Here is a 26,308-nt window from a genome sequence, read left to right as displayed (position 1 = left end):
ATATCAATATCAATATCCATTTCCAGAGTGGCATTATAATATTCACATTTGCATTCTGTTTGTCCTCCAAGATAATATACATGAGGTTATTCCATGTATTCCAAAGGAACAGGCTAGGAAAACTATACTGGGCTAAGAACTGTTTGCAACGATGAACTTCAGAAGGGCCTGCCAACACACTTCTAAAAATTAAACCACTTTTAAAGGAAGCAGTGATACACTTAATTCTTATTCTTCTGGTGGTTCCCTCACTGTGAGAAGCGAAGCTACAGGGAACCAGGCAGAGCGCTTTCTCGGTAGTGGTGCCTACCCTGTGGAACGCCCTCCCATCAGATGTCAAAGAGTGACAACTACCTGGCATTTAGAAGACATCTGAAGGCATCCCTGTTTAGGAAAGTTTTTAATGTGTGACATTTTAATGAATTTTTAATCTTTGTTGGAAGCCGCCCAGAGTAGCTGGGGAGACCCAGATGGGTGGGGTACAAATAAATTATCATCATCATCATTACAGTGGAACCTCGGTTTATGAACACCTCGGTTTATGAATTTTCGGTTTATGAACGCCGCGGACCTATCTGGAACGGATTAATTCACTTTCCATTACTTTTAATGGGAAAGTTCGCTTCAGTTTATGAACGCTTCAGTTTATGAACAGACTTCCGGAACCAATTATGTTCATAAACCGAGGTACCACTGTATCAACAACACACCCACCTCTAAGGCTTCGGTCATTATACAGCCCATGACAGCACAAACTCGTAGTGTTTCTTCTGTTTCTAATTTGTTTAAGGAGGACTTCACTTGATCAATAGGAAGAAGCCAAGCACCAACAGCAGGAGTTGCTGTGCTTAGAAGGTTCAGCTGCCTGTTGGGGGGGGGGGGAAATCAGATATAAAAGGATAATTTCACTTTCCTTAGTGGCAACTCTGGTGATTGAATATGAAATTTCTATTTAAATATTATTTAACTGTACACTTGAAAGGTTTAATTATTTTTCCGTAAACACCAACAACGCTGGTAGCGTTGAAACCCAGCTTTCATCTGCACTTATTAGGAACCCAATCCAAAGCCAGCTCATATAAAGCATGTTAAGTTCCAAAAGTTTATTATAGACATAGCAATGCAGATCAAGGAGACAATGCTAGTGAGCAATGCCAAATTTGGATAATTATGAACTGAGGTAATCGTTAAGTAGACCTTTGTTATTATGACAGTAACTACCTACTGCAACAGTTGAAGTGAAAGCACCTCAGCTCAGGAAACTCAGGCGAGGAGCTTGATCTAGATCAAGACCCTAGCATGGATATCTGGGGGCTTTAACTCTTTGTCTCCTGTTAGGATCCTGATCTAGAATTCCTGAAATTTGTATAGGAAGAAGGCTTTAACTGGGAGTTGGGGAGTTCCCCCACCTAATACAAATTACAGACATTGAGGGGAGACTCTTCTGGACTGATAGCACATCAGGGCCCCCATTTGTGTATGTGTGTGTGGGGGGGAAGGAACCCTGTACTTCAAGGCAAAGATACATAGCTAACATACCATTAGGTTTGGCCTAAAAGACTATAGTATGCAGCTTGAATACTCTAAAGCAAAAACCACCGTACCTTGAAAATATATGGGCAGGTGAACGCACATTTGTAGGAGCAGCAAAACTGAACCAAATTTCTTTGATTGTCAATTTCATGCTACAAGAATCAGGTGGAGGCGGCCTTAGAGGGTTGTCTTTTTTCAGATCATCTGATTCAACCCCTTCATCCTATATAAAAAAAGATAAAGGAAATAGAGATAAAAGGTGCAAGATAAATTTGTTTTTCAGAATGGAAGAAATGCTTCCCGTTCTTTAAAATATTCTTAAAGTGCTCATGGATTGCATGCTTTCCCAGTGGGATGCATTCAAAGTGAGAAATGACAGGAAAATCAGATCCATTTAGCAAATAAGAATATGTGTTGCTACCAATCAAGAACATTAGAAAACATGCCTTGTACTGTTAAAACGTAAAGGGGTCAAACCATCGCAAGAGGTTATTTATTTTTTTATTTATGATTACTACTTTGTCAAAATCAGCGTGTGTGTGTGTGTGTGTGTGTGTGTGTATGAATGAAAACATGTCTCACCTGCTCATCTGAAATGGAATTTGGATGAGTGTCTGATGCAGCACTTAACTGATCACAGGGGAGATTTTCATCAGAGACATCAGTATTGTAACCACTACCGGTTGGAGAATCAGAAGAATTGTTGGATGCAAGCAATCCACCCCTTTCTGCAGCTGAAGATTTACCCATGTTCCCAAATGTACTATATAAAACAGCACCAGACTGTCTGCCACCTAGAAGTATAAGAAAGAGGGAAATGTTAGTTTGCTCAATTTATTATGTTAGGGCACAAAAGAAATAGTCCAATATGTTGCTTTACCTTTTATTGTCAAATTTTCGATTCCACACTCAAACATTATCCAGCCCCATTTCTCTTGGCTGGGACCTATCCGTGTTACATCTGGAACTGATTGATGATCCGTTTCATCTACAAATGAAAAGTCATCCAACTCTTCCAATGTGAAAAGGACTTTTGATTTTTCAAAAGGAATTGCTGTTATGGCACAGGTTCCAATATCTGCAGGGAGGAAAATATTGTTGATATCTGTATAGCTGACCAGTAAATTTTAACAAGAAAATAGGTAATGCAGTTCTGATAAGTGTTTTGTAGCGGAAACTCTTTGAAACTAGGATTACAAGCAAGTTTACCTGCTGTATCAAGGCCCCTGAGCTGCCCATGAATACGGTGAATATTAAGCTTTGCTGCAATTTCTTTTCCTTTCTCTGCTCCAGCATTTGATCGCAGAGAACCAGAAGACTGAGGCTGCATTTTATTGGTATGGACATACTTGTCAAAAGTTACAGAGCTTCTCCTCGTTTCGGTACTGTTTGGATTTTCTTCAACAACACCCCTTTTAAATAAAAAGGAAATATTTGAGTCATTTCTTAAACTTCATTTATACCGTCAGCAAACATATGTACAATTCAAGTGCCTAAATAAATGCTAATAGCAAACAACAATAAGTGATTAGGGCAATCAGGTGAAAGTTATAGTTCTCAGAGCTATTACTGTAAGATATACATCACAAATCTGCCCTATATCATCTAATACGAAATGCCTATCATACATAGGACAAGATGCTTAAACTGTTTTTAATGTATCATAACCTTTTCCCCAGAAATCTTCACTGCACTCATTTTGAGACAATCTGGAATGATTTGAACCCATTCATTTCTTTTTCCATCTCAGTTTGAGACTTAATTTCTAATTTAGGAAGAAGTGGCTATCAAGAAATTGCTTGACAGGAACTTTATTAAGCTCTGCTATGTGACTACCCACAGACACTATGAATTATCGAAGGGTACTCCCTTACCTGTTCATACGAACCTGTGTAGCAATCCTATCAAAACACAAAGCCACTAAAGAAACATGGGTAACATTTTTGCTTGCAGCTGTGCCTGACGATTCTTCCACTGACGCTTGCAGTAAACACAAGTTTACCTACAAAAAGCGATCCGAAAGAATAATGAAAACCTTTGGCGTGTTCTTTAAGGATATAAAACAAGGCTTACTTTTCATCCCACTGAATCCAGAAAAACCAACAACCTGAATATCATTTCACCTAAATGCCGCTAAAATAACAATGTTAACTGAACAGCCAAACTATCTTGTCTGAAGTGGTATCAAGAAAAATGGAGCGTCTTCTCCCGACACAGCTCTCAATTTTATGCCTTGATGCCCTACTCCATGCTATAGCATTAAGCTAATGCATTAAATTACCCATCTTGCAAGTTTACTTGGTCATATTGCTTGTTACCTTGGGCAGTGAAACATTGGCTTGAAGACCTTTAATGGTCACATTATCTTGCTTGAGAGAAAGATTTGTCTGTGTTTTTACTTGTGTTGTTCCTGCGGCAGGGGTCTCTATTTTTGTTCCTCTGATATCCTGCTTGGAGGACAGCTGGGGAGAAAGTGATGCCAGTTAGTGCTCCGTTTAGCCCGTTTTAGCTGGCAGAAGTAAAAATGGCACATAATTCAGAGAGTTCAGAAAGATCTTTTAGGGTAGGAACTAAAGCAAAAGAACTTAACTGAAAGCTGTGATGTCTCTCCATGTGCTTAAGCAGACCACTACTACTTACAAAAGAGAGACAGAAGCAAACATCGCCATGGCTATTTCCTTCCCAGCCCCATCCTCTGTGAATAAACCTTGTGCATTTAGTAAAGCTACTATGACATAATAAACATACATTTTCTGAGAAGGTTGTTTTTCTGTTCTGTACAGCTTCCCTGAGGACCTTACAATGTAAATCATCCACAATGGCTGCAGGGTGACACGTGCAAGCGCAGTGGACCATCGCCTCTATATACCTGTAGGAAAATTAGTTCACAAGAAATAAATTCAAGACACAATCCATACATAGGTTACAAACATTTATTAGCTTACCTTTTAAAGAAGAATATGGGTGCAGGGTAGGGGTGGGGAAAATGGGGAGGGGAGATACTGAAGCAAGTTAAGTATAAACATTTTCTCTAAAATCATTTGCCAGTTCTGAACCTAGACATTAGATTCTAGCAACTGATCAAATTTCCAAAAATATTAGGTTCTCCTACAAACATCAAGCAGGAGTCTTGTGCTTCCTCAATACATGGGAAGCCCTCCAATCAATCCCTGCAAAGAGACAATAGTGACCTGCTTTTGTGGGTCCCTTTGCTTCACTAAGTTTCACCTTTGGCAGCCCTATGCTTCTCCCAACCTTTTATGGTCTGGCAGAACATGGGATAATGGGGTAGGGACCAGAACAAGTCAGTGTGTTGCATCACTGGAGTGTGGCACAACATGAACACTTAATAGTTTGTTGGGACTGTCTAGCTTGTTGGCCTTTGTAGCATGTGCTACAAATTATCTTCCTATATTCTTAAAAACAATGTGTTGTCACATGCTGAGTTCACTTCGCTTGCCAACAGGCAGTCATATCAACACAAGGAAGGGCAGGTAGGCCCAAGCAAGATGTTTAACAGAGAGAGGCCATTCACCCAGTGGTTTAGCAAACTATTGTGCAAAGTACTTCCCTATTCCTTATAAAGGGTGTGGGGCAATAGGGGAAGGGCTTGGGTCAAGCTGGAGAGGGATAGGCAAGGGGGTGGATAAGGTACTGTATAAAGGGAAGAGGTTGGTAAGGTGTGTGGGAAGGGCAATGGGGTAGGAAGGGTTGGTGAGCAGAGCAAGCAGCCTCTAATTAATACTGGTGTTTTGCAACCACAGTATTTCTACAGTGCAAGAGAGAGATATATCTCTAGTTCCAGTGAGACAGATAAGAAAGGACATTGAAGTGATCCTTATTCGTCTGCAACTCATTTCTTAAAATATGTCAGGCTAGCTTCCTGTGATGAGGCAATAGCCTGGGTGATGGGCCGTTAAGGGAAAACAAGAAGGGAGGCTTTGTGTGAGATAGCAAATGGGTGACTGTTCTCCCAGCTCATAGTTAGTTAGAAGTTGAACCCAGAGTTGGGAGTTGAGAGTGCAGAGACGTGGCCTAGAGTAAAGCAGCAAACTGTTTTAATCCAAGGCTGTGGCTACTGGAGAAACAAGACCCTTTTGGGGTGCTGATGCCATGAACTGCTCCATTATAGGCTCAGGTTGTATATATGTATAAAGAAATCATATATCCTAAAGACACCACAGTTGCTGCTGTGCCTCATTTCCAAAAGGAAACACGAACTCTGGGTAAGCACCTGGAACCTCAGACCACTCAGAGATTAGGCTGACATGCAGCAATAATTTGCCATGTCAACCTGGAGCATGGTTATCCTTGACCATTTGAAGCACCAAAACAACACCATGACTTGTGCTGCTGCAACAAGCCCATCTATGTGATCCCATCAGCTGTTTTTTTTAAGTTCAGACTGTTAGGTTCATTCTTCTCCCCAAAATGTGAAATACCTGTCTAAAGCTTCTGCTACAAGAGGAGTGAGAACTACATCCACAGTTCCTTTTATTTCCACAATAGCTGTTGTTCGTGTCTGGGAAACTGGGTGATCGAGTGTCCATTCTTCCGTTATTGTTTCATCATCTGTATTTTCAAGGATTTTCTTATCCAAGGGAGTATATGGGTTACTAAACAAACAAAAGTACAAATTATTAGTTTTTAAAGAAAATATGCAGCTGCTTTCTATTGTTACTTGACACAGCAGAATTTATTAGAAGCATTTATTTGGCTAACCCTCTTTTCAATATACAACTACCTTGTAGTGCTAAGAGCACAAGGTGAGAGAGTTTAATAAGCTGTCTAATTTGAAGAATGGCAGGTGTTCACACAAGGCCAATTCAATCACAAAGATAAGAATCCCAATAAGATCGTAGCATTGTCACATTTATTTGTTGGGTGTTTTCTCAAATGACTAGCTTAACCTAACCTCAAAAACATTTTTTTGGTTCATAATTCAGTGATTCATAAATAAGGATGTAGTTTATCCTGTCAATTCAGGACATTAAAGGCATAATTGCTTTAACCAATTAGCAAGTGCCTTCAGTCACAATGTAAATCAGAGATAACTAGTAGAGTACCCACAGGGCACATATACTTCTTTTGTCTCCTTCGGTTTTTCCTAGAAGACTTAGCCCACTATGACTACTACAATGTACTACAAAGCATTACTGTACATGGACATTCAAAGGGGAAAAGATGCTAGGGGAGAAATGTGGGTTCTCTAAAGAGAGCTTGCAAACTTTATGCTTCAAAGAAATCCATGTACAATCTCAACAGTGTCAGCATTAAACAGCTTCTACATGCTGAGCTGTACATGTCTGCATGCATTATGGAAAGTAAACTGCAAGTGACTAGTATGCATGAGATTATCAACAGCTCCAATGACTGAAATTTGTTTTGAAAGCAGCATGCCTTGATTCATCATCATAAACAAGCTACACTGAATGAGAAATTTTTAATCGAGAACAAACGTAAGGAAAATGACACATAAGACTCTCACATTTACAGTCTGGCACCACTTATCAAGCCTGTGCATGCTTTTTATCTGTCAGATGGTAGAATGTTTCACAACCATTTCCATAATCCCCTGAAAAGCCATTTGTGCTTAGAGCAGATAGCCAATGGGGAGCTAAACTTTGGTCTTTAGTCTAACCGCATCAAATTGCAAGGATATTTCAAGGCAAGCAGAATTTTAACACAGGGATCATTGGAAAGGAACAGGAAAGACATCTATCTCTGATTCAGCAGCACACTTTATGGGATCATGGAAAGCAGAAGCATGTTTAATGATGCCCTGGTCTTTTGGATAGGAGACAAATTTCTTAACTAATAAAATATATCTATAAATATATCAGAGATTCACTTTCTAAACATTTCAAGAATACCAAACTGGCACAGATCAGTATAGTCCTTACTGCAAAATGGGGAAACTTTTTAAACTGGGGAAGACTCAAAGAAAAAGAAAAAGAATTATTTCCCATATCAGTCTGTTTTTAAGATTTCCTTCTTATATGCTTCAAGCAGCATGAAAGCTGCTTGGGTGGTGTGCAAATCCACACTACAAATAGGTGCACGGGAATGTGACACAATTAGCATCTCACTCAGATGGAGGGTGGCAACTGGGTGGGAAAGATTCAGCCCTGTTGACATAGTCATGGGTTTTACAAATACCCTTTTGCAGTGTAGGACTGCATCCAACAGAAGCAGCTGCCACAGTCTTTCAAGTGCAAAGGGGGCTTGACTTTTACAATATAACAAACATATTGTAATTTGTTACTCACTTAGATGTTGATCCTGTAAACTCCATACCTCGGTCCAGGAGAGCATTCGCTGTGAGACCCTGTTTAACAATCTAGAAGACAAAATTTCTTATTACCTCTGTTCTAGGGGTTTTAACCTTACAACCTAATATAGGAGTTGAACATGCAATATCCTATTTGCATTTCCCCTATCAGCATGAACACTGCTACATAGTGAATTTACAGCTGAATTTACAGCTGAAATCTGCACTGATGATACAGATTTGTTAAAAACAACAACACCACCACATAATTCCACATTATACTTTTAAAAACATTGCTTGAAAGCAACACAAGGGGTCAGTGTGCCTGGCTGTTAACCAGGAGGTTGGTTGGTTTGAGCCCACCAAGGTACGGTTGTGGGCAGGATTCCTGCATTGCAGGGGTTTAAACTAGAAGGTGCTTGGGGTAACTCCCAACTATACAATTCTATGATTCTAACAAGACACATAAGTCCTAAGTGTTCACTGGATCGATACTTTTGTAAAGATGTTACACAAAACCACATATTTAATAGATACAAAACGTCCTGACTGAACCTTGAAATAGAAATCCAATCAGAGCACTTCTTCATGAAAATCAGTCTCAAGAACACTGAAGAGATTTACAACAGAATATTTCAGTTCTTGTTTACCGATTCACAATTCAAACAAAATGTATGTATGGCTGTGAAGAACTGAAGTGAATTGCTTTTGGTAAAGCAGGTATGCTAAACATTTAACAGACTGCTATGCAATTATGTATCTATCCCTAACTTATTCCCATTTCCCAAGTTACAATTTTAATTCCAACACACTTATCCATGATAATTATTTTATATAACTTTAGCATGTCATTTCAAAGTTCAACGTAACAAAGATTCACTAAAACTATGCATTTTTACAACCCAATCAACTGCTTGCTTTCCTTTAAATTGATTTCAAATTCACTGTGCTATTTTTTACCTTAAAGGTTGGGACAGAAAGTTGTTCAAAAGATGAGGAACTTTCCTCACTAGTCGGAGTGTCAAGATCTAAAGGGCGATGTAAGGATGATTTAGAGGTTCTTTTGTTTGTCGGATGTTTGACTGACCAGTTAAGCACTTGGTACTGGGTAAGGTAACTTTGGTAGCAGTTCATTACAGGCTGCTGGGAAGTAATTTGCTCATTCTCCGGAGCCTTCTCAGCTTCTATGACATATAAATGCTCTACAAGTTCATCTTCTACTCCCAAAGCAGAAACAAATGACGCTTGGGAGGGATGTGTTTTTATTGGTATAACCTTTGGATCGTGACTAGTTTCTCCATGCAATGTAGTAGTTAAGGGTCCTTCTACACTGTGATAGATTGAGCCTCTCCCATAATCAATTTGCTTGGCTTGCTTTCTCTTCTTTTTTCTCCCAGGATACGTTCCTGGACCTTCGTCGCTGCTTATGGGTTCAAAGTCCTCAGCCGCTGAAAAGTAGGCCTCACTATCAGCCATTGACATGCTGGAGTCCATGGAGCGATACTGATGAAATGAATTTGAGTCTGCAGAAGGGGTATATGGGAATGAACCAAAGCTTCTCCTTTGCTTTGGAGAGTCTAAGACATTTTCATCACTGCGGGAGACATCACTGCTGAACTGCACACCAGCTGGAACAGGTTGCTTATCTCCATAGAAGGCTGCAGTAAGACTTTTGGTACTTCCAAGTCGAGTAGAACATACTGATGCTTGCCGTTTCAAAGGAGATCTAAGAGGAGATTGTCCAACAGGTCTCTCTTGGAGGTTAGGAGATACAGGACTACTTTCTGAACCTTCTGCTGCAGAACTAGAAGGGGGAGAAAACATTCTTCTCAATAATGATACACATGTTCTCTATAATAAGAAAAAACTTTCCAGTTGAACAGTGGAATATGGATGATTTAAATAAATAAATTCGCATATAATCCATAATCACGGGATTCATGGAAGATTGCAATAAATGATTAAACAAAGGCCACAATTCCACAAACTGTGGCACATGTTAAAGTCCCAATTTCTTTTCAATGGATCTTCAGTATACAGTATATAATGGTCTGGACAGTAGCCACTATATATAATCCATACATTATATAAGCTAACGCTTCCTTTCTCCTGCCCCCCACTCCTCCAACGCTCTACACAGCAAGGAAGCAGCAAGTCTAGACTATGGGTAGCATCAAAATGAGCCATTTTGTCAGCACTAGAATTCCAACCTGCGCCAAATAACTTTACCCCCTCCTCTCCTTGTGCCCTCCCCAAATCTGCTCTGGAGTGTTGGGGGGAAATCCAGAATAGATTTAGGGGGCACTCATAGGGGAGGATGAATGCTGCCCACACAGAAATCTTTGCACTGCTGGAACAAGGTAGTTGGGTGCTATCCACTGCTAGCATTGCCACAGATGTTTTTATGTTCTATAGCCAAAGCTTTTATTGTGTAGTAAATGAACATTGAGAAGCAACATATTCACCTTCCATGGGCATCTTCTCTTTTTGCTCCTGCCAAGAACTCCTTATGCCCCAAGTGGTCTTCAACAGCAGAAGAAGGGCTGTCTCTATCACCTGCAAGCAAGGGGAGTGCAGCACTAGAACTACTATTCTCTTCTGAAGAGGAGGAAGAACTATGAGATCGTAGCGGTACTTGTAAATTCAGGTGCTGAGATTTTCTTTCTTCTATTCCCACAGTTCGGCATTCCCAATCTTTCCTTTTAACGCCATTTGCCTTGCCTAAGAACAAAGTAAGAAAAAATTGTATACAAAACAGTCAATAATAAAGGTATTAGCACTTCCCCTTCGTTCTTGGTAAAAAGGGTTTCCAAATAGAGGAATAAGTACATATATGTTTTATTTGTAATTTTTGTAGAAATTGTAACAAGCAATCCATGAATCATCCCAGTTACCAATTTGGAATATCTTTGTAGAGTACAACACATTATCATCTCCAATATTAGAAACTAGGCATACCAATTTAATTATATATGTAGGAATAATCATAACAACAGCTGTATGTCACTTTTCTCTCAATAATTGCTATTTTATTTATGCCACTAGCTAGCTAGTGTTAAATGGGAAATTATTTACTATGATGCTAAATAATCTCAAAAATATATTAATATTTTGTCAAGTATATGCATTTGTATAGACACACACACCATAGCTGCCAAGTTATCTCTTTTTAAAAGGGAAATTCCCTTATGCTGAATAGGCTTCCTCTTGAGAAAAGGGAAAACTTGGCAGCTATGACACACACACACACACACACACACTAATTACCATCCATAATTTTGGGAAGCTCTTTGGTAATAATCCATTCTCCAGGCTGTAGCAAAGATTGGCCATAAAACATATCTGATTCGACACTTGTACTTGAAAAAGCAGAGCTACTTGATGGCGTCAGCTCTTCAAGCTTGAAGAAGTCTAATCCTGAAACTGTGCCACCGAAAAACCTACAACCTCCAAGACAGCCACACTTGTTCTTACTTCTCTTATTCTTTGTATTGTCATCTGGCCATAAAAACCATAACCTACAAAAGAAAAGGTAACATTTTAAAAAGAGGCACATTTTAATTCAATGGAATAATCTTATTCCAAGTATTACTAGCCACAGAAATTGATGCTAATTATTTCACCCATTTAGCCAAACAAGCAAATTATTCTGCACAGATTAAGAAGGCTGGGTTGGATGTTTTTTTTTAGAATCAGACAGGTGCTTAAGGAAGCCAACTGTCACTAAAAATAATGGGAGCGTGCCTCTAAAGACTTAGGCTATGGCATGGGGGTTGCAGCATAAAATTAAACTAACCCCCTCCCCCCCCCAAAAAAATCCATGGTCACTAACTCTCATGATTCAGTACATCAATTCCTAAACATGGAGCCCATTAAATCACAATGACAAAATTCTGCCTCGGTATATTTATTCTAGTTTTTAGCAAAGTATTTATTAAGATTCATTCATGCAAGATCCTAAATATAAGCACTTCACTTGTGCATCATTCAACAGTCCATTAAGCATGACCACATTTTCACTTTTAGACCCATATGACTACTTAAAGACATTTTTTCCACCTGTAGCTTCTCTTACCTCTTAGTTCTGTTATCATGAGTTTCCAAAAAATGTCTCTGTGCTTCATGCTTAGAATGGTGATCTGCTGCTAAAGCAACATCAGCAGTGATAAGGCCCAAATTGACTGACCCTGCTTCTAGCCAATATGCTCTCCGCAGCACTGCAGGCTGAAGGCCAACTCGGCAACTGTTCACTTGCTCAATGTATTGTCGTAGCTGCACATCCTGAATGGCAGCACTTATGCCTTCACCAACAGACTGATTGTGGAGGTTACAATTGGCAAGGCGTACAGCACCCATCTAAAAGTTAAATAGAGAAAAAAATATCAATAGGTAGTAGTATAAAGTCTAATCATTCAGTGGAAAGTGGTGGTGGTGGTGTTGTTCCCAATTCCCAGCTCAGATTCAAAATTCCTATCTGGATGCTAGAAGCCGATGAATCCCTAAAGTGTTTTCCAGTGTATGAAGAAATCAAGAGTATTTGCCACTGTTTTGTGTCACAACCCTCACAATCACCTTCCCCACAAAAGGGATCTTTTACCCATGTCCCTTCCTCCTCAAGCACCTCCTTCCCAAGAGCATTATGTAATATCAACAGCTTATTATTTTAAAGAAAAGTGTAAAATAATGTTTTAGAATTACTACAGAAATGAAGGGTCATGAGATACGAAAAGAATACCTACCTTTATATTAGTGGCACAACCGTGTTCTACAACGTATATATCTGCCCCATCTACTGCCAGTCGTGTCATAGTGTACTTTAATGCATCTGATGTTGGACAAGGGCCTGAGATGCAACTTATCTAAAGAAGATTTGGAACAGAAAACACAATTATGCAAAGAAAAGGAAAGGAAAGGACATAATTACATATTCTCCTTGGTATAATTTAAAAGGCATGAGAACAGTGATTATTCTTCTGCAAACTGTGGAACATGTGAACAGGATTTCCACCTTCTAAACAGTAAAATGGGTGTCCTGGGGAGGGAGTGTCTTATTTTTCTGCAAAATATATTAACTTTTTCAGAAATCCCTCTCTTCCATACTGCCATTTTGAATGTTGCAACTGCATTTCTGTTTTCCACAAAAAGGGGAGGTGTGTATTAAAAGAATCTATTTATTTCAGAAACTTGCATCAATCTAGTTTATGAATTCCAATGTGTGCAATGTGTTTCATCCATTTCATGAGCAAGTGGCAGAAATGGTGGTGGGGGAGGGGCTTCACCACAACTACTAAAAAGCCAAAATGTTCACCTATTTCTTACATGACCAATTTATCTTACCAAACTATAGCTAGAAAACATGAGATTATAGCTAGGCTTTACCTTAGCTTCACAGAAGCGACGATCAATTCCATGCTGACATATGATTACAGATTTTGGCCTTTCTAGTTCAAACTCACGGCACGCCACATGAAACACAAATGTCTGTCCCCATTCGAGCAGGCATGCAAGCTGCAAAGAGGTAAGAACACGTTGACTACAGTGAAACAACCATTAAAATTGAAGGATTTCATAACTATTTAAAAAATGGCCCAAGAAACTGAAGTTTCATGGCTTCAGTTTCAAGGCTTCAAGAATCCTTGCAACTGATTCTACAAAATGAGCTCAAAATCTTGCCCTTGACAATTATACATCCTAGGTCTGCAAAAAGGGAAAGGGCAATGTGCAAGGTAGCTTTTGAATGCAAGCTGTCAGGTGTAGTCAACATTTATTACCAACTATTTGCTATGCAGTTTTAACTCATTAGTACAACAGACTTGTGCTTGTGTAAAGGTGGCCTCACCTACTGCTCTTCCCCTACAGCCCCCCTGCATTCCCCAAATATCTGATCCAGAGATTTGGGAGACTATCCACAACAGGTAGGGAGGGGACAGGGGCTGGAGCGAGGAGGAGGAGAAAGTCCCATCACACCCTCTTTTTATAAATAGCATTTGTTTGACTCCAGGTTTGTTTCTTTGTTTAAAACCTTCAACCAATAACTTCGACTCTTCATATTCACACTAAAGCAGCACACAGGAGAAACTGGAAAGGATCAACAAATGGAACATTAACATTGAAAGACACGCTGCTTGTTCAAAGGTGCTTAAGAAGTTGCATGACAACCAACGTATTGATTCATATGTTAGCCAAGTTACAGGGAACCAGGAACCTTCTCGGTAATGGCACCCACCCTGTGGAACGCCCTCCCATCAGATGTCAAAGAGCAAAACTACCACCAGACTTTTAGAAGACATCTGAAGGCAGCCCTGTTTAGGGAAGCTTTTAATGTTTCATAGATTATTGTATTTTAATATTCTGTTGTAAGTCGCCCAGAGTGGCTGGGGAAACCCAGCCAGATGGGCGGGGTATAAATAATAAATTATTATTATTATTAGTCCAACTATTTGCCAAAATACACATACAAAATAACTGGACTTTAATTTTGAAAAAGTAATTTCAGCTGGAAAAGAGGCCTATGGACTTTCCACTCCAATTTTATATACATAATATAGTCAGTTATATCAAGCTCCTTATCCCTAGAGAGCATGAAGCAGCACTTTGTTGAGATTTTTTTTTAGTAAGCGTATTGTGAACAAATGCACTGTTCTCACAGAATATATCCCACAGAAACTGAAGTGCTAAACATAGTGGTTTCTCATGCAACATTTAACTACTTCATAAAAGGGGGGGGGGTGATAACGTTCATATAGAAAAAGTAAGAATGCATTCAGCATGCAAGTTCTCCAACAAGCCTCTTTCTTCAAGTCTTTTTACAAGGTGTTTTCTGCTATGCAATCAGAACCTAAACTGCCATGAACAAATGAAAACCTCACTGTTATCTACAGTAGATTCCTGAAAAAGGGAACACAAAAGCTGACAATGCTTTATCCACCTTTGTTAAGTTTTACTAATGCAGTCAGATTTAAACAGATTTGCTTTTATATATATATATATATATATATATATATATATATATATATATATATATATATATAGTGTGGATCCAAGCCAAGTAAATTAAAGCACACCAAACAAAGGTGCATGTGGAAGTTATTTGAAATTCCTGGTGCTTATCTTCGTAAACTGTGGATAAACAAAGAGCTAACATTTTGAGGTTCAAATATCTGAACCAACATTTACAGTCCATGTACTTCTCTTTCTCCCCCCCTTCTTTCTCTCTATCTAAAATTCCTCCCATGATTATCATTTTTGAATTTCAATTCATTTTAGAAACAATCATGTGACTATTTCCTTCAATATCTGGTGTTTAAGAAAAACAGCAAGGAAGCCTAAATTAGTGGCCTAACTTGTAGAATCATAACCTAGTTTAATAAAGCCAGGATATACAAAAGTTTCAGGGACTCACATGCCACCCTTTCATGAGAGCAGGAAAACAAGCCTGAAAGCCGCACTCAACGAACACTTCCCATTACATGAAAACCATGAGTTTTGATGAATGGTTTCCAAGCAAGCCAGGATTCATAAGCCAACATTAGAGAAAGGCTTCATAGTCTGGCTTGTTTGAAAGCCAATAACCATAGTTTCCCAGATTGCATGGAATGAGAAATTAGGATTAACTGGGACTTCCTGACTTGCGTCTCTGCCCATGTGAAGAAAGGAGGTATAGGAGCTGCATATGGCTTAGCGTGTTTGGATTAGGCGCTTGGTTCATGCTAAGAAAACAGTGCACACATTCAAATCCAATGCTAAGTGGCATACCTGCGGAACTGTAACTTTGGATGTCAGGCTCCCAGCTTGCACATCAATCAACCATGCATATTCTAAAGAGTCAGCTCCCAGGGGCAGACCTTCTGCTGAAAACATAGCATGGGCCCTTAGCTGCAGACCTGAAAGGCTCATATGACCCTCACGAAGAACTTCATCCACACTGGGCCTCTGTGAAGAATAAAAGACTAGTCATGTGGGGGAGAAAGCCCACTAAAATAAGCCTGCATTACCTGGCTATGGGTTAATATTTTGCAACTATGCAATAGTGTTGCTCTTCTCTATGAAATAGAAAAGCAAATGTTTATAGGTTCATCAGATGCATGTAAGCTATAATTTTGCCAAAATGCACAAATTAGATCAAGATGCTTATGACTTAATTTGTTTATCTATGGTGAACGAAATAAACAGTTTAAAATAATATGAGTTAAGGTTGCTGAAGCAACACATCTTTGTGGAAAATAAATATGGTTGTAATGAAAACAAAATAAAAAATAAAAATAAAACTCCTTCCAGTAGCACCTTAGAGACCAACTAAGTTTGTCATAGGTATGAGCTTTCGTGTGCATGCACACTTCTTCAGATAATGAGAGACAGCCAATAGTGTCATCTCTCATGCACAATGGACTTCCATTTGCAGAAATGGACTTCCCTTTCTTTCCACCTCCCTACAGCACCCAGTGTGCCCCTGAAATTTTCTCAGAAGGTGAAGAACTGGCCAGATAGATAGGGAACAGAGTTAGTTAGCTGAAAAGAGGGGAGGGGAGTTCCATCTCATCTGCTGCCACAATGTTGATTATCACAGAATACTTGTACTGTAAGTTCGGTGCCACCACTAATGTATCTTAAGGCATAAAATGTAAACACAGTGGCGAGTGCTGGCAGTGCTACACATGTTTAAGAAAGGATAGCAGAACTGACTGACCCTTAGGAAAAAATGCTTAGAGGTTTTATTTACAGTTAAAGCAGTATATAAATTTTGTTAAACAAATTGCCAAATTAACAAATAGCTGTTTAAGCAGCTTTGAAAGTATGTAGTCATAGAGAACCTTCCATGAAGGTTTGAACTAACTTCAAGAAAATGATTCACCCAATGCAGTCATGTTACCTGATAGTTGTCATTCAAGAATAAATTCAATGGTGATAACACAAGCTGTAACATAGTTTCCTTGTATCCTTTTTTCATCTCAAAGCACAACCTTTCCAAGAAAGCTGTGGGACATTCAGGGCCCTCACTGTTGCAGTGCTACAGTACAAAACACCAAAAATGCCATCAAATGTTGTTCAATGGAATATCAAAGCTGCTCAAATAGTCAAATTAGGAAAAGAACTCACAACACTCTTCAAATAGAGCAGGTCACATAGGGAAGTAATTCAATTCCATTAGTCAGCATCATATCTTAACAATTTGTGCAGATCCTTGAGTGCTGTATGGCAGAAAGTTTGTGCCCCCCTTTCCCAATACAAGCAGCAATGTCCCTATGATGGCCCATCTCTCTAGGGCCAAGATCTGAAAGAGTGGGCTTCTGGTTGTGACACACGCCTACATCTATGTATGGGTGCACATGAGACAGGGATGTCTCTAACATTGTCTATTGATATGGGTCTTGAAATGCAATTCAGAGACTAATTGACTGAGTGCTCCCAAGGAAAATAAAGTTGGCTTCTTGCCAACATTCAGCTGGTCACCTTTAGAGAAGTCTCTCCTAACAGGTACAAGTTTCCTTGTAAGCCTGGAGGGAGAGCACATATTTTTAAAGTTTAAGGCCTAGTAAAATACTCCACAAGCACCTGGCAGAAAGAAAGAGATCATCTGGGGTATTTTATAGAAAGATAGAACAGAACTCTTGATAATAAACTAATTAATAAATGTGATTATTGGCACAATACAGAAAACTGCTGTGTGCCTGTGGCATCCTATGGAGGGGGAAGAAGCACCAACAGCTTCTGTGAGAGACTCACTACTAAAATGACTGCAGCTATTTGCAGCTTCTCCATAACCTTGTGGCTGCAGCAACATCACTACCAAAGATGGGAGGGAGGGGGTGAGGAATAGGTAAAAACTGCCCTACCTCAATAATATATCTTTGTCCAGAAAACTATACATTGCTTTACTATGTCCCTTTACAATATTTTCTATCGATGTGTGTGTGTGTTACTTAAGAAGACACATCCAAGCCAAACATGACCAATACATCAAAGTAAGGAATTCTTTTTCTTTGTGCGTACTTATTTTTTAAAAAACAACAACAACCCAGTGCACACCTGATGCTTGCAGGTAAACAAAGCACCCAAATCACTTACCACTGGCAGTCGCCCATGCACTTTGTACACATTAACAAGCACAGTAATATCCCAAGGTCGCAAAGTTAGGGGGTGAGCATGTCTGGCTGATGTGTCGCTCTCCTTTTTCTCAGCATCAACTCCTACTGCAGTCCATCCAGAGCTTGAAGAAGTTGACATGGACAGTACGGGGCTTGAAATCACTTCCTCAAAATCAGTGTACATGTCATCTTCACCGAAATAATTTTCCTGGCAGGACCAATTAGCAAAACACATCATAAAAGAGCAAAACGTAAACCTTTGACACCACAATAAAGCTCCAATCCCACAATCCATTTAAACTAATAAACAAGCTTTCATTTTTAAATTATATATGAATAGTTAGTATGATTGGAGTTAAGTATCTTAGCACATGCTTCAGAGATGAAAAGCTTCCAATTACCAGGCTTTTTAAATAACGAGGAAGGCTGGTTCGACAATACCAAAAATATATTCATTATTAATAAAGCACCCAATACTAAGAGCAAAACAGAACAAACTGCAAACACTTAAAATTGGTGGTAGACTGCTCAGCTCACATTTCTCCTATCGCCCACATAAAAAGGCAGCACATGCTGACCCATATCTACATGAAAACATCACACTCAGTTCCCCAAGCCAGAACCATCTAGACTTTCCTTCACACGGTAAAATGACTCATAGATCAAAAACATTGCTTGTTCCACGTGCTTTAATAAAGGTAAGACCAGAGAGTTCATCATACCTTTATAGAAAGGAAGGCTTTCAAAAGAGGCCCATATAAAGTTATATGGGAGTCTGGAGAGAGTTCCAGTTCTACACGGAGTCTGTCCGGTGGAAGCTCTGAGGGGTCAACAGGGAGACGGGAAGAACTGGAAGGGGATATACCCCTGTCTGTCATTTTCTGTGATGGTCTCGATGCAGATAAGATTGTTTCTTCCATTTCTGACACTTGGGAGGAAATGAAAATAATTTTGCACAACAAGCTAAAACATTTACGGATTTATAGTTATAAAAACTCAAGGAAGTTTTAAAGTTTGATATCAGGTGGGCAACTTCACTGTATTCATTTCAGCACCTGCTGAAGACATTCTTATTTAGACAAGTCTACCCAGATGTTTAAAAGTCTGCAGGAGTTTTAATTTGTTTTAGTCTGTTTTATTGCATTTTTAACCTGTGTGTTTTAAATTACAGCTGTAATTTTTTTTAGCGATAATTTTAAAGTTTTACCTTTTGGGGTAAACTGCTTTGAGGTTTTCCTACAATAATCAAGTGGTATGTAAATTGTATTAAATAAAAAAAACACATAATGTTTTATGCTTTTAGACCCAATCTATTTACTGAACAAAGTATGGGTTGTTGCTATAATTACCGCTATGCAGAGTAAGCCCTACGAAATTAATGGTCATGACTAATGGGCATCTATTAATTCCAGTGGGTTTACTCATAGATAACATAGATGAGGAAACCATGGCAGGAAAAAGGAGTGGAGAAAACTTAGAACTGTTATTAAACTTGTATACTATGTACTTCTGAACAAAAAGTTTCTGCACTTTCTTGTTATACTATGAGCAATCACTGTCCAAGTTAGCAGAAAAGGAAAAAAAAATATGTAAGCCAGAAAAGTCATTAAAATAAAATGCAGGGCTCATGTTGCTCTATCAGCGACTTCTAGATGATCAACTCACTCCCTATCATATTAAGAACAATTAATATCGGACTAAGACCATCAGAGAAACAACGAATAGCATTCACCAGTACGAAAGAAAGACGCCTCAGTCGTGCACTGAAAATTATTTATGGTCCAACATGTTTCAAGTTTTCTAGACCGTACAGAAACCTTTTAAGTTACCTTTTGAAAGCATTAAACCAGTTGCCCCTGAAGAAGAGGCACAAGATGCAAACAATTTGGTATACGGCTTTAGTCACATTTGTCACTAAAGTGACATAAAAAAACCTAATAAATTCATTAATACATCGTATTGCTTTATTCAATACTTAAGTAATCAGGACCTTCCAAGGTTTCAACCAGCCGCACAAGGACTTATGAAATGGAAAAAGTAATGAGATTACTTATGAAATAGAAAAAGAAATATAATGCAACATAGAAAATATAAAAATAAATACTAACAAGTAAACTGGTTAACTTTGGTTACCTGACACTTTGTAGGGGTAATGGGTTCTTGTTACTGCTCTTTTTGTAATAAAAAAAAGTAACATATGAATACCTTGGAATCCAGTGCATGTAGCATGTGTTTGTATAGTGGAAAATCATAAAGTTTTTTAAAAAGACAGGCCACAAGTCTTCAAACACAATGAGCTAATCAATGTATCTTTGAAGTCACCTTCCTTCCACTTTTGATAAGAACTGTACTGCTTGCATCCAAAGTATTCTGATTAAGCTCTATTTTCTCTTTCAAAATCATAACAGCTACCATTTTCAACATTTTGAAACATAATAGGAACAAAGTTGGCACTTACATGACTGCTTTAACTGTTCATCAGCCTTCTGGGGATAAATTGGATGCCACACATAGTCAATTGTGAGCATAATGCTTGGTACAGTCCAGCATTCAACCCAGCCAGCCCTTAAAATAAAAAAGGATTTTTGTAATAGCTGACTGCTTTATTAACCATTTCATAACACTGAGAGAAAACACAGGAACCTAGATGAATAGTAACACATTAGCTCCTTGTTACATTTCTGTATTTAGGAAGAGAAACAGCACTCACTCTTCTTGAGTCAAATTCCTCCACTTTTGTTTGCTTGGTTTTTGACCACTTTGACTATCAGCTGAAACGCAAGACTCAGGATTTACTTTGTTAGGGTGACAATCTTTAACCAGCATAAAAAGAGAATATTTACTGGGGTGGCAGTCAGGTAAAAGTAAGTGAAGATCAAGACCTTCTCCCTGAAAATATAACATGAATATAAGACTTACACAATATCCATACAACAGCTTCAAACCTTTATGGAAAATACTTTTAGCCTGAGGGCTGGTATTTGCCCTATACCATTTTTGTACATTACTTTTTTGAACACATTTGTAACAAAATCATTACTTTTATGCACAATTCATATCTACTGTTCTCACCAATCTGAGTGTAGAGAATAACAATTTCAAGGAATGTAATGGGGAATTTACTATTTTATTCATAGTAAATAACATAACTTGCACTTTTAAAGAACATTTTATAGAAGGAATTATACATCATAACATTTTTACAAATGTTACTGTTTTGAACAATTACATAATGTATGATAAAATCAGTTACATTAAAGAAAATGCATATCACTGAAACAATCTCAATAAATTCACCGCAAAGCAAATAACCACATTTTCCTACTACTGTTAGTAAACTCATATATTCAAAGGCACTGTGCTTATCGTTCCAAATTGTTAATCTTCATATTTCTATTATTATTTTTTAACTGCAATACTACAATTGCCACTGTATGCATGCCTTTAGAATGAAGATTAAAATGCCTAGCCAAAGATATGCATGTTATGAAGAGTTATTGTCCAAGTAGAAATACAGTTATTTAAGGTTTTGGCCTTCAATTACTAATGCAGTTACTTAACATTAGTCACACTAGCACTGCCACAGTCTTTTGAGATAACTGAGTAAAAGATAAAAAGCATTGAGAATATGCACTAAAGAATGAAAAATAAGATTTTTTAGAACAGTTGTGATGAATTATGCCTCCTCTTCTTTAAAGCTCAGGATTTCTATGCAAACAATGAGGAGGGATATGGAATTTATTTTTTTAATAGTAAAGCCACTTACCCTTAAAGAGAATCTAGTACTGCATGTGCTTGGAACAAAGTCAGTAAAAGGCAAGGAGAAAACTATGTTTAATGTTTCCCCACAGGCTGCAACATAAACTGCAAGAAAATAAAATGGGGGGGGGAATCAAATATTAATTATTTGTTAAAATTATCTTAACAAAACCACACTAGTGCTTCAGCAGATATAAGAGAGGACAAAGAAAGAGCTTTTTATCATTCCTCTTCCTAAACGAATTACACACATATATCACTCAGCTACGGAAGGTTAACAGAACAAGAAGAAGAACTCAAAGAATTTAATTCAATAGATGTCATTTATATGGATAATGAAACAGCCTTTTCCATTTTTATTCAGATTCAAAAGAAAGCTTATTCGAGCAGCCACTCAATGCAACCACATTTTTCTCCTTACTGCAATACCAAGCACATTGATGGAGAGTGGCCCAGGGCCTCCCCCCCCCCCCCAAGTCTTTTGCACAGAGCCTCATCTCTCCTGCCCAAGCCCTTCCATCCCTTCTTTCTAACTTATTTTTTTTAAAAAAAACCAACCCTTTACTTAGAGTGACTTTTCCCACTGAAATATAAATTTGCATCTATATACATAAATAAGCATATGCAAATTGTAGGTGATTTGTGTCTTTTAAAGACCCAGCAACACATCTGTGCGAATCATTAAGAGAACAATGTGTCATCTGCATATTTCTGATCTGCACATGGCACAGCCATGCTGCTGTAACAAAAAAGCAGGACTACATCAAATGCAGGAGGGGACTACACACCCTCCAAGAGTTTGCTGATCCCTGATTTAACATATGATAGCATTCGTCCAGAAAATAATTTAAAAAACTCACAAACAGCAAGGGGGGGGGCAGGGAGTAGAGGAGAGTCACACATCATCATTCATAATGAGGACCAATATGTTAAGACTATAAATGACTGGATGATGAGGTGTAACCATTTCCCAATAACAACAGTATGAGTAGCACAACTACTGGAAAAGTACAGTTTCTCAGCATGAAGCCCAAGATGCTCCCATAAATGACTGAGTCATGTACAGTCATGCTGTATTCTTGTTACAGGTAGGTAGCCGTGTTGGTCTGAGTCGAAGCAAAATAAAAAAATTCCTTCAGTAGCACCTTAAAGACCAACTAAGTTTATATTTTGGTATGAGCTTTCGTGTGCATGCACACTTCTTCACACTTCAATCTCCCAGGACATTCTATACAAGATCTCAAAGCAGCTGTTTTATTACAGAGAAATTTCAGGAACAGACTGGAAAGGGAAGTTGCTGAATTGGAAATCATTACCAAGCTTAAAACCATGGAAGCACCTGGGATGAATAGAGATATCAGATTCTTATCTCATTATGCATGATCAAGCTTTCTTTAGCACCTCAGCCCAGGACTAATTGCAGCCATCAGCAGCCATTAACACCCATCTACAGGTTTACCACTCCCATCAGCCCATCTCCCATTCCCACCCACCCCCACCACCCTCTGTATATATATAGGGTCTGACACTTCTGTTTCTAGTGTATCTGAAGAAGTGTGCATGCACATGAAAGCTCATACCAAAATATAAACTTAGTTGGTCTTTAAGGTGCTACTGAAGGAATTTTTTTATTATGCTGTATTCTTGTAATTGATAGATTCAGGACATTTGGGCAGGCTATAAGCTGAACCATCGCTAAGATGGTGACTGCCCTTGATGAAAAGTCATCTGGTATCAAAAACAGCGTGCTCACTACAAGCAGAGCCCTGAAAATGGCAGCACAGGCCAAATATATCATCAGGCCACACTGGTGCCCAGAATTCTCTGCATGCAAATGGGTGGGGCCCGCCATTTCTTCTTGCATTCCTAACTTGGGTTTTTTTGTCAAAACAGTTGGATTTCCATCTGCTTATTCAGATGGCACATAAGCCACCCTTGTCACTGCTGAATTCATTGAGTTTTGGAATACTCCTACTTGGAAAAAGAGAGGAGGCATCTTAGAATTTTGTTTGTACCTGCTTCCATACCCCTGTTGATGAGTCAATACCTCTTCAATGTCAATTGCTTTCTAAATAACAGTGTTAAGGAAAGCCTGAGAAAGGGCAACCAATGAACGTATGAGAATCAGCTACCCCAACATGCAGGCAAATCCATACTTCCTGGTTAGTCGCTACTGATTTACTTCCCCTTTCTGTGGAGCACTCTTTAAAATATACAATTAGCTACACTGAAAAACAGTGGAAATTTAGTGACTGTAGGAACTGACATCTATTAGTAGAACTAGCAAATGGCGTTGCTACATCAGGGATTTAAAGGCTTTTCACAGTTAAAAGGAAAAAGGAGTTGAATCAGATAAGAAGGAATTTGTTTTGGTTGAGCATGTATTACTGCTGCTTATGGAAAGGAATGTAGCATGCCTGCTTTAAAATATTCTCACCATTTTCCTGCTGTTTTGTGGAACAATCAATCCAGTTGTGCTGATTTGCTGCCCAAATCATTTCAAATTGATGAAACATGATTTTAAAATTCCATGAATAGGGAACAAATGAGAAGATATCAGGAGCACTGTCACTAGACCAGTCCTGAATCAAATCTAAAAATAAAGGAGACATGTTACTGCAAGTCACTAGTGGGAAAAGACAATTGTAAAACTGATTATATTTTGTTGCATTAATAAGTCAGTTTCTTTACCTTTTCTGTTGCATAATGCACTAAAAAAAAATCCTGCCGTGTTGCAGTTTTAATCTATGCATTTTTTCCCTCAGAAATAAATCCCAATTTGTTCACTGGGACGTACTGTCAGTTATGCAAAGGACCACACTGCAAAAAAATTAAGCATCTATGCCTGCAATAACAGCAACAGTGATATCCAGCAGTGCCCATTCTCTAGTGAAATGGACTTCAGCTAAAACAATGGGACTTGCCCTTCCTTTCCTCCCTCCCTGGCCTCCCATCCATCTTTAAGATATGCCCTTTGGATCAGATTTGGAGAGAGGAAGATGTCCTGTTGTGCAAACAAAACTCCATCTCTACTACTTTAAATATGCAGTTAAAGGCATTTGTGGGAAAGAGAAATACACATTTGCCTCATTCCCAGTACTGTAATCCAAACGGTCATTTTCAAAAATCTTAACTTTTGTAGTAGTCTCAGAGACGGCAAAAGTCAGTTTTAGTGTTGTGTTTCCATTTTAGAATTTTGACTTCAGTTTTAAGTAAGTGTATTTCGGAAGACAAGAAATAATACACTTGAATGAGCGATCAAAATTTAAAATATTACAAGTGCTGAACGTTATGCAATTAAAGTAGTCCAACATTCTTTCCCTTTTTGCAAAAAGAAGCAAAAATGACTTTGGAAATCACCTCTGCTTCTCATTTATTTCATTTTAACTTCATGTTTGGGCTTAGGGTATTTATGAAATGAGCTGCATTTACAGAAACCTTTAATTATAAAAAAGAATTAAAGGTAATGTCTTATAATTTGAAAACACAGCTGCAATTTTACACAGCTCAACTTCTATGGACTATTGTGTGATTACAAAGTAACATAAAAGGCAGCCACTTGAAAAGTAAACAGTCAGTTACTATTACAAATTTTGTTTTGCCCTTGTTTGTTTAGAACTTTTGAATAGGGCTTGCTTATTAAACAGAAAGCAAAACAACAGGCTTGTATGACCCAGGAGGATGGGGTAGGGGTGGGGTTGAAGGGATGAGAGATTTGTTAATATTTCTAATTTAACACAAATATATGCATCATTGATAGTATAATTTGTGTGAAACATGAATCATTTAGATGGCCAGTGCACCAAAACCTTCCTACTGGAACTGCTACGCAGGCATGTATTTTCATGCTCTTGTGACATAAAAAAAGTTCCACAGATGGTTTTGATGGCTAAAGCAATAGGGAGTGAACAAAAAAATAGTATATATTTGTAACAATTCTGAATAAGCATACATCTATGCAAAAACACTCCCCGTATAGATGTTGATAGCATTTGAAAAAGCCAAGTACTGTACACACAAACAGAACAGTTACCTGAAAAGAAACTTTTCTGAGCAAATATAAAATGGTAGGTTGCTTTGTAAACTTCAACTTCACACTGCCATGCCTGTGGCATGTTCCATATCCGGGGGTAGCAGGCATTAATATGAAACTAAACAAAATAAACAAGCAGCAGGATTCACTCTTAATATGGTGATCAACAGTAAAATTAAATGACAACTGCGTAATCAATGGGTAATTTAAAAATTATTTCTTCCTAAAATGAGCTGATGGTTAACTCAGTTTACTAATGTTTAAGTCTGTCACGTTAAAAGGTCAATTCCCACATGATTTATCTGAAAACATCTATAATAAATGAACTCAAACTATGTAATTTCGCCATCTGCTTTCACTGCAAAAATATCAACCGGCTTTCAACCTAAAGTTTTTTGTATTAAAAAAAGGACACACCCCTGTACACGAAGCCTGCTAAATCTGGAAGACCAGATTCTGAAACAGCAACAAGTATCTTGGAATGTGCAGCAAGTTCCAGAAACTGAAATTGGCAAGATGGGATGTTCACAAAGACAGTCTGTGACAAATCCTCATACTGGCTGAAGGATCAGAAGAGGTTTTCTAGGCAAGGCAGACTGAATGAAAAGTTCCAGAAGGCAGGATTAA

At 38.4% G+C, this 26,308-nt stretch overlaps 1 protein-coding gene across 10 annotated transcripts in view; it reads right to left on the bottom strand.

Annotated features, from left to right (window-relative positions):
• Nucleotides 1–26,308, bottom strand: part of BLTP1 (bridge-like lipid transfer protein family member 1) — a 117,830-nt gene that overhangs the window by 59,830 nt on the left and 31,692 nt on the right. For all 10 annotated transcript variants that reach the window (XM_035114174.2, XM_035114176.2, XM_035114179.2 and 7 more), the window contains exons 14-38: nucleotides 25,682–25,799; nucleotides 24,086–24,241; nucleotides 21,656–21,753; nucleotides 20,600–20,778; nucleotides 20,348–20,454; nucleotides 18,612–18,817; nucleotides 17,870–18,097; nucleotides 16,674–16,811; nucleotides 15,560–15,736; nucleotides 13,184–13,312; nucleotides 12,544–12,663; nucleotides 11,880–12,160; nucleotides 11,072–11,322; nucleotides 10,270–10,525; nucleotides 8,765–9,608; nucleotides 7,803–7,873; nucleotides 5,976–6,149; nucleotides 4,282–4,402; nucleotides 3,852–3,995; nucleotides 3,408–3,535; nucleotides 2,743–2,945; nucleotides 2,414–2,611; nucleotides 2,116–2,327; nucleotides 1,605–1,756; nucleotides 715–865 (exon numbers count right to left, since the gene is read on the bottom strand). In XM_035114174.2, the coding sequence (XP_034970065.1) occupies nucleotides 715–865; nucleotides 1,605–1,756; nucleotides 2,116–2,327; nucleotides 2,414–2,611; nucleotides 2,743–2,945; nucleotides 3,408–3,535; nucleotides 3,852–3,995; nucleotides 4,282–4,402; nucleotides 5,976–6,149; nucleotides 7,803–7,873; nucleotides 8,765–9,608; nucleotides 10,270–10,525; nucleotides 11,072–11,322; nucleotides 11,880–12,160; nucleotides 12,544–12,663; nucleotides 13,184–13,312; nucleotides 15,560–15,736; nucleotides 16,674–16,811; nucleotides 17,870–18,097; nucleotides 18,612–18,817; nucleotides 20,348–20,454; nucleotides 20,600–20,778; nucleotides 21,656–21,753; nucleotides 24,086–24,241; nucleotides 25,682–25,799 (4,842 nt within the window). The remainder of the gene's footprint in view (nucleotides 1–714; nucleotides 866–1,604; nucleotides 1,757–2,115; nucleotides 2,328–2,413; nucleotides 2,612–2,742; nucleotides 2,946–3,407; nucleotides 3,536–3,851; nucleotides 3,996–4,281; nucleotides 4,403–5,975; nucleotides 6,150–7,802; nucleotides 7,874–8,764; nucleotides 9,609–10,269; nucleotides 10,526–11,071; nucleotides 11,323–11,879; nucleotides 12,161–12,543; nucleotides 12,664–13,183; nucleotides 13,313–15,559; nucleotides 15,737–16,673; nucleotides 16,812–17,869; nucleotides 18,098–18,611; nucleotides 18,818–20,347; nucleotides 20,455–20,599; nucleotides 20,779–21,655; nucleotides 21,754–24,085; nucleotides 24,242–25,681; nucleotides 25,800–26,308) is intronic.

Source organism: Zootoca vivipara, chromosome 9, assembly GCF_963506605.1.
Source record: "Zootoca vivipara chromosome 9, rZooViv1.1, whole genome shotgun sequence".
Classification (NCBI taxonomy): Eukaryota; Metazoa; Chordata; class Lepidosauria; order Squamata; family Lacertidae; genus Zootoca; species Zootoca vivipara.
The sequence above is the reverse complement of the archived record's forward strand: the minus strand, read 5'-3'. Positions and strand labels throughout refer to the sequence as shown.